Below are 16,944 nucleotides of genomic sequence, written 5' to 3'. Positions count from 1 at the left end.
TGACCCTGGACTTTAGTGGCCTGACAATCAGACTCTCTTTGCTCTCTTTGAATGTTGAGAGAGTGATGATTCAGAGGTCTAGACCGTCGTTCAGTCCTTATTTGACCTAAGTATATTTTGCTTGATGCAACCATATGATTACTTGTCCATTATGGCTGAATTATTGTAAAAAAAAGTGGACATAATTAGCTGTTGAGCTTCCTTTTAACATTTTAACTTCTTTAATTTTCAATCTAATCTAAATATGCACATACTGAAGGCTTATTTTAGAAGAAATAGTCTAAGACTTGGATGGAGAAGGCTTAAGATCACAACCCTTAATCACTGTCTTGGTCATGGGATGTCATGTAATTTTAATAGGCAGCCTGTAGCTCATAAAATCACAGAAGCCTGTGGCATTTGTCCCCGTCATGTCATTACTTCTCCCCCAGCAGATCCGTGATAAATGAAGTCTTTAAAGAGCAAACAGTCCCACATTAATCAAAATATTGAGAGCTGAAAATCTGTCCACAGAAATGGTCACGCATGAGGACGTTACATAATAAAAATTAAGAGTATTAAGAGAAACTTTTTTTTTAATCTATGTGTGAACCTGCAGATAATGGAGGAAAATAAAGTGGTTTTCTTTTCTCCATGAAAGGATAAGAAGCGAGGTATAATCAGCCTCAGGCTATTTTACATAATAAAGCCAAGACTTAACATTTCTGTGCAAGTATTTTTTTTTTAATCATAAAAATCCGTTTTATTTTGAAAGATAGAACAGGAAGTCTTATTTTGAAGCCTCCCTGCCTAATTGGATACTCCTGAGTAAATTGAACGGTCACCAGGCGTCCCTGTTTGTACTTGTTTATTTAGCCAATTCTCGCATTACTGTTTAAAACGATGTCAGAGAAAATGGAGGTTGACCTGACTGGAGTCAAACAAAGTAAAGGCGTGTGGCTTGTGAAGGTTTGTTTACCTGAAAATGATCAAATCACGACGTCATTTCATCTTCACAGACGTTCACAGGTGTTATCAGTTTATTGGTAACACACAGGCACTTCTTTGAAAAGTGATTTTTTTTTAAATAATTCACCTTACTTAAAGGTGTCGACTTGATCGAAGGATTGAAGCTACAGAACTTTTATTGCGCATTCATGTGGCGTGAGAATAATCGGAAAAACGAGCTTCCGGGTGCGGGTAACTTCACATGAACTTGGAAAAACGTTTTTTGTTGTTGTTGTTGTGTTTTGTTTTTTAAGAAGTGCTCGTACTTATTGTTTTACGCTAGGTGTTTAAGCGGAATATGTTTGTGTGTTTGTGACCAAGAGAAAAAACAACTGAAGCACTGACTTTGTGCATTCACGTGGTATCGTAGTAATGGGGAGGGAAAAGATTAGCCCAAGAATCGGAGCAAGATTTTAAGCTGTCCTTTATCAATATCTAAGTCTAATAAATATTTCTTGCAATACAAGAAGTACAAATAATTGTGACTTGAGAAGAAAATAAAGAGAAAAGGAATGCATATGCTTGATATTCAAAATAAATTAGAGGATGGCTTTGTGACTTATTCCCTTGGTTATTCATTGTTTAATTCCTTAACGGGTGAGCACTTCTCTCACAGATCATCTGAATATAAAATAAAATTTTAAATGACTGCAAATTTCCAGTAATAAAATAAAACATCTGTTTTCTGTAAATGAATCTTAATCCCAAATAACACATCAAAGACATTTTCTCCCTCAGTCCAGAAAGTTTAAGATGAAAACATTCATAAAAATAAGTATAGAAAATGTAAAGATAATGATGTTATACTCAAGAAGTGGTTTCAGCTTTTCGTCAGGTATCTTGGACTCATACCTCTGGGATTACATCAGAAACTGTGTTGTTTTCCAACTTCAAGGCGGCAGCTAATGGTGCTAGCTCCCAGTGCATGTGATACTTATGATTAGAGCCCTTTGATAAGGGGACTAAACTAGCCATTTGATCATCTATCGATATCTGTATTTAAAACAGCAGCAATGGGAGAAACGTCCTTCAACCATGCTATGACCGCCAATGCATAGTTCACCCTAAAGATGCACATCGGGTGTGTTATTGCATTTAACCAGGACAAAAACAAAGTGACAGCAGATTATTTTAATTCATTTTATTTCCCTATACCTACCACCTATAGATCTCAGTCAGTAGGAAAAATATCAGCATATAAATTGGTCAACTAAAATTCAGGTAAACGCAACAGCCAGAAGAGCAACTCCCCCAAACATGAACGCACTCTTCTTATGATGCCTTTAAACTGGTGCATTTCTCTCCAGGTTCCCAAGTATTTATCTCAGCAGTGGGACAAAGCTGCAGAAAAGGGAGAAGTTGGAAAGATTGCCATTGGAAAGTAGGTACCTCAGTGTGGATGTGTCCATATTAGTTTTTAGTGTTAGTGCTGCAGTGATTAGCTGATTGTTCAGCAGCTGTTTTAAAAAGTATTTTTTAACAAAAATGGCAGTTTTTGAATGTTTATATCATCATCATCATAAACTGAATCTTGGCTGTAGCTGTGGGAAAATTGTAATTATTGACTTATTGAGATTAATGAAATGTTAAATTATTCTGTTTTCTCACAATTCCGACAGGAAGCAAGGCAAAACAGAGGTGAGTCAGCTTTGGATGATTTGGTTTGTTGGTTAAATGTTTGAATAAAACACGCTGGTTTTTAACTACAATGAGATGACCTTTAAAGGCCTTTCCGCCTGTTTTCTTCCTGTTTTTTAGATCAGCAGGAATGGCTTGTTTCTAATGATATACACACCTTCATACTAAATCAAGTTAGTTTCATATTTTTGGACATGGGTATCATTTTTAATATTTAACTTGTGTACCAAATATTTGCACTTATCTTGTGAATTAATGACTTAAAGTGCAGACTCTGGTTTAATTTGAGGGTTTTAGGAATTACACCTTGTATAAGAAAAATTAAAAAATATCACAAAGTTGAAAACAGTTTTCTTGTTGGTGTCAAGTGTTTCAGGCTTCAGGTATTTATCGCCTGCAAAAGGTTTGTCAAAGTATTAAAAATAAAGGTTTTATTACCAACGTGTAAAATATTGTGTTTAAAATGACTTTAAAAGTTAATGCAATATTGTTGTTGAGAGTCTGCCTGTCATTTGAGCTGAAACTCGATAGTTTTTTATCTGCTGTGATGGCCTACAGAGCTGGAATGATTAAAATCGTGTCACTGTCCAAATATCCGCAGTCCCACCTATATATTCTATATTTAAAATCAAGATTATATCACAGCTAGCTTTGTGTAATTTTACTCTTTCTTTCTTCTATATTACATCCCATCACTGTCTGCTGCTGCTCTGACCCACCTCCCTCTGATGGATCGATATGATTTCAGTGCATCGTGTTTGACCTCCAGCTTTGTTTCTCAGGTATGTTTCAGCCTCAGTGACGAGCTGATAGCCTTGGATGCTGTGGGGGAGAACGATGCATCACTGGAGGTCCCAAAGGATCATCCCTTCACAATGCACCCAGTGGGTGGACAGACCATGGCAGTCTTCAGCCACAGTAACACAGGTCAGTCTAAACCAGCTGTTCCAGCCCTCGTCTCCGTGCTGCTTTCGTGCCGGATCATGAAGCCATCTGGATCATGTTTGGTAGCTGGCTCGAGGATTCAAACTGAAATAGATAGACAGTGCATGTGATTCCTGCAGGGTGGTGCATAATAAAGTCGAGAAAGATCGGCTTTGATATAAGAGGGAGAAAATATAAAAGTTCTGTTTTATTTAATAATTAAAGAAACTTTTTTTGGTTTTGCTTTCAATACGACCGAATCCTTCCTGCATATTCAGAGCAACAACTAAACAATCATGATGCTTTTTTGTTTGCAGTGTTCGTAACAGTGCACATAAGGATTCCTGAATCAGCCTACAAGTGTCTTTCCACTTTTAAGAGGTTATTAAGAGAGAGGTGCAGCAGAGGTGGAACAAACGCGTCTTAATTTTGACCAGGAGATTGACTCTGGGGCCGTTAGACTTCTTTTAAATGAGACCCACTAAGGCCATTTCCAGCTCTGTATTTTTATTCTTGGATTCTATTAAAGTGCTTTGCATAATTCACAGTTTTCAGATTTAACAATGTTATACAAGGCCTTGGTGCAGTCCTGTTTTAGCTCTTGTTTTAAGGAGACCCTTGTTTTTCAGGTAGCTTTCTTTTTATTGGCTGCTACTCACAAGCAGAATTGACTTGGCTGGTGAGTTATTACGCACTCATTAGCTGGTTCCAGCTTCCATGGTCACCGTCCCACTGTCTGTATCCACACTTTTCCTGGGGCTAGTTCATCCTGCCCTCCAGTTCTTCTTACAAAAAGCGTCCCACTGTGCTTTTCATATACCACACCCGGCCACAAGCCAGCGAGCTGTGCTTCTTATGCATTTAAAGTTGGAGAATAGATTGAGATTGTTGAGGCTCAAAGACCTCTAGTCATTTACTTTGCCCAGTAAAACAGAAAGACTTGGCTCCAGGGATCCTGAAGGGAATCAGTTGCTTGAGAGATCGATTAGTCTTTCACTTCAAATCAGGTCAGGGGAACAATTTGCACGTCAGGACCACTTTGGGTCTTCACCAGAGCCTGGCTTTGCAGAGTTAGGCGAGAATGTAATGCGTATGGAGAATTCACAGCAAGCAAGTAGGCATCGTGCGCACTGCCTCCTGTGAGCTGTACCCAGACAGCAGCTTCATCTAAACCTCAGCTAAAGTGAGACCACCTCTGTGCAGACTTGATTTTATCTGTTATCTGTTATCTGGAGTTCATGTGTGACAACAGCTTAAATTAGGTTTAGTTACAAAAACAACTATGTTATGGTTAGGAGAAGTTTAAAATACAATTATTTTTTTTTTACTCTGTTAAAATGTTTAGAAAGCTCAATTTTCAAGGTCAATGGGGCGCAGAGTCGTTTTCTGAGGTAGCGTTGTCTGATTAAGAAAAGAGAAGTTGTTGTATAATCAGAAAAACAGGAAAAATGTGGTTTAGATCCAAGGCAGGCATCAGCATTAGAGTAGCTTCCTTGCACACTTGCAATATATTATGCTAATGCTGTGGAATGAGTTCCAGTCAAAGCAACCATAAAAGCCATTTTCTGGTTCCTCTAATTGTAAAGTATTGATCGATCGGAGAATAGAAAGAGAAAAGTCTTTGAGCTGCCATGTTGACGACTAATATAAGGGGGAAGAAAAGCTGGGAATCTACTCAGGATGTGACATTTAAGTAGCCTTCGAGTCTCTTAGGTTTACTTGCACTGATGGAAAGCTGTTTTTGATATATTCTGCACTGATTGCACTGTAAAATTCATGAGGATACTCGGAGAGCGGCTTCTGATTTGTGGAGGACGTTCGCTGCCAGGCACGATGTGTCATACCCCGTCTGAGCCAAAGGGATTTGTCGGGATTTGCATCAGACCAAGGGCTTAAAAATAGCTGCAACTGTATGGTTTGGTGTCTGGGAGTGTGTGAACCATGAATTACAATAGATTAGAGTGTTAATTTTAAAGGGATAACTTTATTTTAACACTTGAACAAGTCGAGTGAATCAAAAGTAAAGAACAATGAACTGGATTTTAATTAACATTTCTAGGCAATACAAAGGGGAATAACTGAAAGTTAAATTATTAGAAAATGGAAAGAAAAGCTCCCTGACGTGGAATAAAATATTTTTTTCTCAGTTCAGTGAAAACTTCCATTTAGTGAAAAGGTAAATAAATGGCAGGGGGTGGGGTGCTCAAATCAGCAAAATGTCAAGAGCAATTCTGCAGCTCCCAGGGTGCCGGTGCTCAGTAACAACGAAATAACTGTTTGTGGTGGTGGTGCTTTTTTTTTTTTGTTTTTTTTTTAAACCCCGATAAGGGGACACGCATTTGGGTGGTGGTGTATTTCGAGCGCTCCCCGGGCGTTACCAGATTAGTTTTGACTGGAGACCAGAAGTCTGTCCAGAGTGGAAGGTGTGAATCCTAATGGAGCAGTGAATACATTTCGTGGGCAGTTTGGAGAGAAAAAGAACATTTTTTTTTTTTGTGGGGGTTTTTTTTTCCCCAGCAACACGACAGATAAAGCTTTTTTTTTTTTTTTTTTTTTTTTTTTTTAATATTACATTCTACAGCAAAGAAACAGAAACACCTCACCGCAAGTAAATTTTAACTTAATCTTTGAAGATATTTTCAGAACACTAATTGGAAAAACAAAGTTTTAATGCTTGGTTACTTTAATGTAGGGTTACTGCAGCTCCTGACCCTTTTCTTTTGGACTTTGAAACCTGAAGTGATACCTGAACATAAATATAACAAAAAAATATTACGGGTGAAAGCCTGAAACTTTTACTGGCTTTTCTCACCATAAAAATGAACCAGGGGACAGATACCTAAAAAATATCTGAGTATTGACTAGATAAAATACAGAGTTGCATATTTGAGTGCACACTAATAAAAAAAGGACAATTTCTGAATGGTTTACAGCTTTATTTATAAAACACACAGCGTACTTTCTTAATCCCAAAATTGAAGAAAATATATTGAATTTAACCTTGAGATCCACTTTATAGACAAGCATATTCCCCTGGAGGAGTCTAATAATTCAGGTTAAGATTAAAATGTACTAAGAGGCATTAAAACGCACATATATAACAGTTGTCATATGTACAAATAAATAAATAAAAACCATTAAGCGTAATGAAAAAAGAATTAGTAACTCATTTCATGTGAGTAGCCTTGCAAGGTCTACTTGCCGTGTTCACATACTGCGATTAGGAGCCTGTATTATTGTAGGGTAACAATCCTACAGTAATACAGAGAAAACCCTAACAATTAGATGGCCCTCTCTAGCTACAGTGGGAAAGAAAAACTCCCTTTCAACAGGAAGAAACCTCCAGCAAAACCAGGCTCAGGGGAAGCAGCCATGTATAGAATGGCACAATATTTGGACTTATTTTCAGAAGTTTTATAACTCTTTCCATGGATAAAGACTTACCACATGGTCATTCAACAGAATAATGTAATAAGTAGCTTTTTCAACTATTTATGTCATTAAAAAATTCAGTTTTTACAAGTGGTCCACAGTGTCAAAAGAGAGAGAGAAAAAAGGGTGAATACCATGTGAATTAACAAAAACTATATAGTAGCCTTTAAACTTTTGTTTTATAATTACAGGACAATCTGGGCAATGATGAGATTTACTCGTCCGGCCTGCCTAAGATCAGAATGGGCTGTATGTGGCCCACGATATTTGACATCCCTGATTTGGATGGTCGAGCAGAAAGACCACAATAATCTGAGGTGGAATGACTCCAGAATGAGCTGATGTTGGACTGTGTCACAGAGAAACCAAAGCAGTGCTCCTGCTTTGTGTGACTGACTTGCAAATAGTGACTCAGCCCTGCAGCTTGTATACATGGGTGTCAGTAACAATAGATTTTAAGAGCTGGAGCTGACATGAAGATGGCGGTGTAGCCAAACCATTAGTACCAACACATTCACCGTGTCAAATTTGCAGACATGTTGGTCGTGTATAGTTTGCTGAAAAGGAAGGCAGTGTTCATAGAGTAAATTTACTACACGAGCGGTTCAGTTATAAGAATGGCTCCCACGTAAGCCAGACATGAGCTCATGTGTTTATATTGGTTGATACTAATTTATACTTTAATTAATAGGCTTCAACACCACAAGCACCATTGGGAAATCCAGTCCACGAGTCAAGTTATTTGTGATACTATATTTATGTCTGTCTGTGTAGGGTAAAGGCCTGAATAACAACCAACACAGACATGCTTGTGTGCAGTCTGTTGGCAACAGCAGCCGTTGGTGCTGCGCGGGGACAGAAAGGTGATAAGTTTATTTCAGTTTATAGTTCACCACGAAGAGAAAGAAGTGAAGAAAAACCATTAAAGATCAAGAAAGTTTACATGAGAACTCTGGAAAGTGGATTTTTTTAAAATTGTTTTTAACACTCATTAAGCTAGAGGACCAATTACAGCACAGATGCAAATGTTAGTAGCCCTCAGACAAGTTGTTCCAAAAGACTTTAACACTGCCCCCTGGTGTGAGTCTACAGCTATAGCATGTAGAAATGTGAGGATCTAGATATCAAAGTAGCATTGCCACTAATGATGGACACTTTAAAACTTTAAACAGGTTCAAGCCAAAACTTTATTTGTTTTTTTTTAACTGCACGTTGACTTCATTTTTTTAGCCAAAGTATTAAAAAAAAGTTAATTAAAGTAAATCCCTGTTGTTTTAAATCTGAACCAGTCTTTCTTTCAATATAGGAAAATTTCACTTTCAATATTTATTTTCCAGTTCACAGAAACGAATCAATTCCCAAATCCTCCACAACTCATGTTTCCAAAAAACAAATATGTCCTCCAGCATTTGAGAGTATTATGCAACCCTTTTAAATGTTTTAATGGGACCCTGTGTGCCCGTGTAGGAAAGAAAATTCAATTTTGGTAAAGAGATAATAGTTTAGGCCATTAGACTGACGGTGATGCAGCTTTTGTAGTTTTGCCTCTGTGCACCGTCGCTGTGGATTTTAAATCGAACAATAAAAATGCGACTGAAGTGCAGACTTTTAGCTTTAATTCAAGGAGTTTAAATAAAGTGATGCATTAACTGTTTGGCAGCATTTTGACAGATAGTCCTCCATTTCTAGCAGCTTGAAAGCAATTTTTACAAAAGGTTTGTTTGTTTTTTAATACTTGCAGTCATTTTTGCCTGAAGTCTAGAACCTCCTTTGAAATGCTGTACCGTGCCTTTTCTCTTTAGTAACTGAAAGACATGCTGTATTAGGTTGAGATCGAGTAACAAACATGTAGTATATGTTTTTGTTTTTTTATCTGTTCGAACAGTTTTGCAGCATTTGACTAAATTATTCACATTCTGGGATCTTTTAGGTGTTTCTGTGCTGCGGAGCTGGCAATTGCACTCAGTCCTTTTAAGAATGCACCTGGTTGTTTATTTGGACACTCCTAAAGTCATTCCTCTGTCTCTAGTTTATTAGGTTATTGGTTTATTTTTGGTTTTTCAGCTTGGAGATAGCTTCCTTCACTTGCATTAGCATCTCTTTGAACCTCGTATTGAGAGTTGCCAGCAAACAGCTACAAAATGCAAGTTTAATATTTAGAATCAACCCCAGATGTTTTTTTAAGCTTAAAAAAGAAATGAGGTACCAAGCCTCACTTGGCCATAAAACTGCCTGTCAGTTGTCCAATGACTTTAGAGCATCTGAAAATAATGACTCTGTATAAAAAGAAAAACTCTTTCTTAAACAGTTAATGCCATACTTTTGTTGAAATCCTTTAAATAAAGCTGAAAGTCTCTACTCAGTCACATCTGTAATATTTAAAATCCACTGTGGTTGTGCACAGAGGCAAAATTGCGAAAAATTGTCATGGTTCAAAACCTTTTGGACCTAATTGTGTTTATGAATATTTGCACTATCCCCAAATCACAGAATAATAATTAATATCGACGTTATCAGCCATCTCTGTCTCAGAAAACTATTACCAAACTGTAATGAAAATTAAAATAAAGCGTTGTCCTTATCGAGGTTTATTCTATCACCGCCTTCACGCACTTTAGATGCACCCACACTTGCATGTGCATGTTAATACCTCCTACATGTGATAATGGATATTTCAGTTTCTCTTTTTCAAGGCTTTTTTCTGTTTGTTCAGTCCTTTATTAAAACCAGAAACAGAAACACTTTAATACGTGCTGAAGTGAAAATTTTCAGCAGAAGTTTAGAGTTGTAATTTTTTTTTAATAATTTTTTTTATTTTTTAAAGAGAGAAACATTATTGCGTTAGTCTGCAGCAGCAGAAGCAGCAGTGGGTGGGCACAGGTGTCAGAGGATCACCAGGATTATAATCTTATGTTTGTGAATGTGGAAACGGCACAGGAGGCGTTTAAACCTCTTCATTTTTTTCTAGAAGGTGTTGGTGCTCCAGATGGCTGGCCTGACTGCCAGAGTGCACTGGAAACAAGACGTAGGATAATGTCCTCTGAGATGCGGTGGTGTGTAGTCTCTATTTACCTGACCGGCGCTCAGCTCCACCCCCACTCGCCCACAGGAAAGGTGTACTGTATGACACCGGTCTCCCACTCGCTTCCCCACAGTCTCGCACTCCGAAGCGCACACGTACAATTACACAGCAGCTTTCCAGCCGTAACCGTACCTGCGCACGCACGCACGCCTGCACGGGTTTGATCTGCACTTGCACTCTCGCTCTCACACTTTTTGCCTCACCTACTCAAATGTTAACAGATTCTTGACACCTCGGCCAAAGCAGGTTCAGGCTATATTTTGAAATAATGGATTTTCTGTGTGATACATTTGGGAAATTATATAATCAGCCATTGGCATTTAAATTTCCACTATATTACCTTCTCTTGACTCCTTTTAGAGATCGCAGTGGGTTTGAATCCTAGTTAAACTCAATTTAATCAATGTTTGCAGTCATTGTAGATGTCGCATGTTTATAAATTGACCTTTTTTAAGTACAGTTGGTCTGAACTAACTTAAAGGCAGAGACGATGTCATTAATTATATCATGGCTGCAGTTCTAGTCATCACTACTAAAGTGAATTGTAACTGAATTTTATTTTCAGTTACAGTTTTGGCTTCCAAACATTAATAAATCGAGAGAAACTGACTGTTGTGCTTTGTTTTGAAAAAGTTTTCCTGTTTTGTCTTTGAGCGCATCCTTTTCATTTGCTTTGCTTTCAAATTCTCTTTCTACCAGACTGTCGCATGGTGACTTCAGTTCATTTTATTATTTATTTTTAATTTGAGTTGTAATTAAGGTTTAAGGAAATATGCTCAATTACAAAGCTATGTTTCATCTCTTTAATGAATCCACTGAGAGTAATTTTGTTTAATAAATACATATCATGTTTTTTTTTTTCTTTGGTCATAATCAGTCTTACTGCACAGCTGGATTACTGTCAGACCTACACGTGCTGGTATTATTATCCACAGAATGTCATCAGCTATAGATCCTTATATAGAAAAGTCTTTGATCAGACTCAGCTTTGTATATTTACACATCAAGGGACATGAACTTTTTCCTTACCCTCATTGTACTCAGTAGAATAGACAAACAGAAAATAACAAGTATAGCATATTTATATGTATATTTGTATGTGCATTTGTGCAGAGTGGAGATTGGGATAAATTATGGACTAACTGGTTACTATACATGCATGAGGACTGGACAGTGTAGATATGTATGACAAAGCAGAAGTACAGGATGTTGAAATTGCAAGATTTTAAGAAACTAAATACTAAAATGATACCTTTTAGAGTGAGAAAATATCAGAAGCGGCATTATTACTAGTCTTAATTTAATAACAATTTATTCCCTTAAAATCTTGTGATTCAAGTGTACTTACTATTTGCAATCGAGTTTATTTTATTTGGTTGGTTGATTTGGTTGATTTGATCATTTGTTTAGTTTTCAATAGTTTCGATGTCTGACTGCTCCCTTTAGGGATCATCTCTGTGATATATTATCATTATTAACGCATGACGATGGCCAAAAATCAAACTCCAGTCTTCAAACTGGGAACCCTCACACCTGCTGTATGTGGTCCGGCTCAGTTCATGACACACTAACTCTAAACTTGATTTCCAGTTGTGACTGAAGTGACTATTTATCACTGACAAACATCTATCTAAAAACCTAAAAAAAGGTGTTATTCAGTTGAAGAATTGGAATAACGCTATATAAAACTGTGTGGCAGTGATATGCAAATTACATTGTGACGCAAAAGCGTTTCTTCCATTTAACGTCCCAGAGTTGGCTGGGCCTGCTTGATCCATCTCTGCTTGTAAGGAAATATGTAATTTAGCCAACCACGCAGTGTCTAATCCATATAATCCAAACATTTCAGACTCTGTATAATGCATTCCTCCACCTCTGCTATACAAGTATGCACTGATCCAACAATTGTAAAAGGTTTTTAATTGTGACCATTCATGATTGATACGAGCACAAATGGTGCCTGACATGCCTTTTGTCCTGTAAGGCTGCTAGCTAAATGTTCCTCCATTATTTCCCCTCTCGTTGTTCTGCTTTGTTCCAGCAAAAAGAACCAGGTATTGATTAAGAGGTTGCTAAGCAACAGGCTTAGCTGCCACAGTAGCGTGCAGAAGAGAAAAGAAAAGCCAGATGTAATGTGCTGCTCTGCTACAGTAGAGTCTGTGTGAAGCTTTCACTCCGACTTTGCAGTCCTTGAGTTCTTTGAAACTATTGAAAACCACAGAACAGTCTGTCCTCTTATTATCAGTGTTTACACAGCTACAGGATTCACTTTGAGTTCTTTTATAACTTTGCACACTTGTTGAAACACTCGGGTGTGTAGTCCCTTTTCCTTCTTGTATGTTCTGGTTCGCTTTACAGTCTGTTGAGACTATTAATAATAAAATGTCTTTTCTGAATAGATATTTTATTTTGTAGGCTTGACTCTACCGCTCTTGTGCGGTGTAATCGTGCAATTCTGAACCCCGTTAGTGTGTTTGAATAAATTTTCTTGTAAAAACATTTTAATGCTAATCTATGCTTTAATGCTCCTAAAACTGATAAAGTTAACTTCTAATAAGCTCACACCTGCATACAACAGTCCTTTACCTGCATTTGTTTATGAAACTAGAGTTGACTCCTCTTGTTTTAAAAAGTTAGAAAATATCTGATCACTTGATTAGATACAGAAAAGTGCAGGTAGCCCAAAGTCAAGAAGATGTGTAGCTCTGAAGGTAACTATTGATCTTTGAGTCCAAACCCTGCACTGCTGACGAGTGAGGAAGTCGATGCAGAGCTTTGCAGATGCTGCTCTTCTTGTGGTTTCCTGCTGTCTCCTGACACTTGAAGGCACCATTAAAAATATGTGGAAGTCAGTAGGGCTGTGCGATATGACCAAAATCTCATATCCCGATATAAGAATTCTATCGTCCCGATAACGATATAAATCACAAAAATGTAACATTTTCTGTGAATCTCGGGCAGCTCGACTTGTGTGAAGTGTTTCCAGCTGCGCGTCCTTTACCCGGAGTCGAGGGTTTTAACCGATGCATGAAACTATACATTTTTAGACATAAGTTGTAACGGCCGCCGTTTTCTTTGTATTTATTACACGGTGTGCTGCGGGGAAAAGCCTGTTCTAACGTTTGAGTCTAAGGTTTATTTTTTAGCACCTGGCGGCTCTTTTTTACTTCTCATCCGTAAATAATCTGCTCTTTCACGTGATTCAGTTTATTTTGAAAAGTCTCAACAGGATCTTGAGCTTTATTGTGAAAGGTTTATGTGGAACATAAACAAGCGGACACGCGAAGGTGTTACCGTCGCTGTTGCTAATGACAACGCGTAAAAACAGGCGCTTGTCGGTCAGCAGTGTGGTTATATTACATATAAGAGAAAGAGAGAACTTTAATAAATTAACATAGCCACTACAGTGACCATCAGAACGACGAATAAATATTGCCATAAACAGTTTACTTTGCGACACCACGAAACAAACGATAGCGTAAAATGAAACGATAGATGTTTTTATATCGTCATCCGAGATATATATATATATATATATATATATATATATATATATATATATATATATATATATATATATATATATATATATATATATATATATATATATATATATATATATATATATATATATATATATATATGAGAGAGAGAGAGAGAGAGAGAGATATAGATATCTAGATATATCTATCGTTATATCGAACAGCCCTAGAAGTCAGAAACATGGGTTTAAAGGTGTTTGCGATGTTAGCTGTCACATAAGTTATTTGCTTTTCAGAATTTTATTTTCAGAATTCTTTCTTATGTTTTCATTCCCTGTTCGTGCATGCTTACTCTTGCTCGGTGGAGAGGACGGTGCACAAATCATTTACCGTTTTGATTTTTCTTTCTTTTTCTTAGTGATTAACTTTTTGAGCTTTGTTGTGTTTTCTCCTTTTTGGTGGTGATAGCAACCTGTCCGTCTCTTTTAGTTTAATTAATAATTAAAACCCTTAATTTATTGCCAGTTTCGCCTCCTCCTTGCCTAATTTCCTTTCGACATGGATACGTTTGTTAATTTAAAACATTCCCTAGACTTTTAGGGAAAAGTAACAAATGTACACACTGTGTTGTTTGGTTCTTTGACTTCTGTCTTGCTGGTAGATGAAACTGTGAGTGCTGAATATAGAACTCTTCTATAATCGTGGGCAAGGATAAATTCTGAGATGATCTGTTTAGCAAGTAAACAGTGTTTGATTTTTCACCTGCCATGTGTGTTGCCTGCTGTTTTTGGAGAGAGGAAGTTGAAGATGGAGCTGCCTGGCAGGAGGAAAAGCGGAAAACCTAAGAGGAGGTTCATGGAGCTAATGAAGAAGGACATGCGGAGGGTTGGTGTGACAGAGGAGAATGCTAAGGATGGGATGAGATGAAAGCTGATGATTTGCTCTGGCGACCCTTAAAGGGAGCAGCTGAAAGAAGGCGATCTGTGTGGCCTGCTGTCCACTGTATTAAAATAACAGGTTTAATTTTTATCTGAAAAACTAGTTAATGACAATAAACTCGAGTACCAGTCCAAAGCATCAGCACACCTCCACATTTGCGGATCTCTTTGTTGTGGAGCTGTATATTAACACTTTAGATGAACAGCTTTGTACACTCTCAACCAGGTCATCACCTGGAAAGCTTTACAACAGCCATGAAGGAGTTCTCACATATGCTGAGGACTTATTAGCTGTGTTTCACTCACGCCAGCTCATCCCAAACTCTTAGTTGGTTTCGGTTCCTTTTTTTTTTTTTTTTTTTTTTTTTTTGGTTAAAGTGATTTTTTTTTTAGGAGCCAGATCAACTGATGCAGCACTCCACCACAGCCCCTGCAGAGCCCAGAAGTCTGTTTTTAGGCAATGTCCAAACAAATAATATTCCCCCTAAACACAAAAGTCAATTACGGTGCTACGAAAACACATAGCTTTGTTTGTAGAGACATTGTAACAATGTGTCAATGTCTTTTAGTGTTTAATATTATCCTTACAAAGATTCCACTTACGTTTTATAAAAAGTAATATTTCAGTTCATACAGATATAATCATTCTACCAGACAGGCTGCAGGAGGACATTTAATACACGTGACAGACATGAGTGCCGGTGGCAGCCCTGCCAGTTCTGGTGACTGTCAGTCAAGCTGCACAGGCGCTGGGCTGTGGGCACAGGTCCCAACTTGAGGACGTAGGGCCCTCGTGCTATCTCCATGGAGTCTGTTTCTGACAGTTTGGTCACAAACATGCACATGTGTAGCCCCCTGGAGGTCGTGTCTTCGGGCTCTGACAGTGTTCCTCCTGCTCCTTCTCACACAAAGGAGCAGATGCCAAACGTGCTGCTGGGTTGATGCCCTTCTATGGTCCTGTTCAGCTCTCTCCTCATATTACAGCCTGTCTCCTGTTGTCTCATGGTACCACACTCTTTGAAACTGGGGTACAGAGAAAACCTTATGTCGGCACATATGGGAGTGTTTGTGTTTTTGAAGGAGCTGGAGTAGCTGTGCAGCCTCAATAGGCTGCAGATATCATCTCAGGCTACCAGCAGTAATGAAAAGCAAAACGACAGAAAAATCAGTCTGGAGGAAAAAGGAGAAAGCTATAGTCTGTGGCCACCGCCTGCAAAACAATCAAACCAGGTGAAATGGATTCACAGTGTTTCCTGCCTGGACAGTGATTTCCCTGAAGGTTAACAAACTTTGTTATACCGTAAAGATGGTGTGTTTCCTTTAGTTCAAAGAACAGTACTGTATCAAGCTGTGAAGGCTTCAGACCACAAATGAACGTATTTCTAAAGTCTGTGTGCTTTAGTAATAGATTTATTTATGCTGAAATGATATCAAGTATGTCACAAAGTTTGCTAAACACTGGGAAGAGCTTGAAGCAAAGGAAGCAGTTGCGGTGTATCTGGTTTGTTATATTTTAAGGAGCTTATCTTGAATGTGTCTGTGTTTCGTTGTTGATGAGATGTTATGTCACTGTGTAATTTGTTGTAGTGCGTCATCACAATGCTGAGAACTTTCTGTTGAGAAAGATAACCCAGGAAGAAAAGCAGCTGGCAAAGGTGATTTCAGTGACTTTGAACATGGCACAGGGTGGTGGTTGGTGCCACGCAGGCAGAAACTCCTGATCTGTTGAGATTTTACAAACAACCATCTCTAGAGTTTATACAAAATGGTCTGAAAAAGAGAAAATATCCAGTGAGCTGCAGTTCTCTTGTTGAAAATGAATTGTTAATGCCAGAGGTTAGAGGAGAAGTTGCCAGGCTACTCTGAGCTGATTTGAAGGCTACATGGATTACAGAAGCAGAAGACGGCACAAGGTGCCACTCCTGTGGGCAAGGAACAAGAAACTGAGACTACTGTTTGCATGCACTCACCAGAATTGGACAACAGAAGACAGGAAAAATGTTTCCTGGTCTGATGAGTAGTGTGCTGTGTGAGGGATAGCTTCTTAGCATACTTTGGTACTCTGGTACCAACTGAGCATTGTTTAAACTCAAAGACTCATGTCCATCATTTTATTGCACCTGCTTCCAGCAGAATAACCAGGCATGTCACAGAGCTCAAATCATTTCAAACTGGTAGTCAGATTGTCTCCACTGTCACCAGATCTCAATCCAATAGAGCACATTTAGGATGTGGTATAAAGGGAGATTCACGTCATGGACATAGAGCCGACAACATGTCATGTCAACATGGACCAAAATCTCTGAGGAATGTTTCCAGCACCTTGTTGAATCTGTTTCATGAAGAAAAGGGGGACATACCTAAAATGGTCATCTCAGGCACAGGAGCCTGGCTGTGAGCGCAGGGGTTTCCACCACCTGCTATTCATACCTTCTGTCTGAGAGGGGCAGCCAATCAGAAG

At 38.2% G+C, this 16,944-nt stretch overlaps 1 protein-coding gene across 1 annotated transcript in view; it reads left to right on the top strand.

Annotated features, from left to right (window-relative positions):
- Positions 1 to 882: 882 nt before the first annotated feature.
- The window catches only part of LOC146651344 (general transcription factor IIF subunit 2-like), a 66,851-nt gene continuing 50,789 nt past the window's right edge, over positions 883 to 16,944 (top strand). Inside the window, exons 1-4 of the mRNA XM_085385403.1 lie at positions 883 to 948; positions 2,295 to 2,368; positions 2,607 to 2,625; positions 3,408 to 3,552. Coding sequence (XP_085241529.1) covers positions 883 to 948; positions 2,295 to 2,368; positions 2,607 to 2,625; positions 3,408 to 3,552 — 304 coding nt within the window. The remainder of the gene's footprint in view (positions 949 to 2,294; positions 2,369 to 2,606; positions 2,626 to 3,407; positions 3,553 to 16,944) is intronic.

This window comes from Rhamphochromis longiceps, linkage group LG16, assembly GCF_057381845.1.
Source record: "Rhamphochromis longiceps isolate RC_006_pf linkage group LG16, R_longiceps_female_GT1.1, whole genome shotgun sequence".
Lineage (NCBI taxonomy): Eukaryota > Metazoa > Chordata > Actinopteri > Cichliformes > Cichlidae > Rhamphochromis > Rhamphochromis longiceps.
Note: the sequence above shows the minus strand (reverse complement) of the source record. Positions and strands in the feature narration are given on the sequence as shown.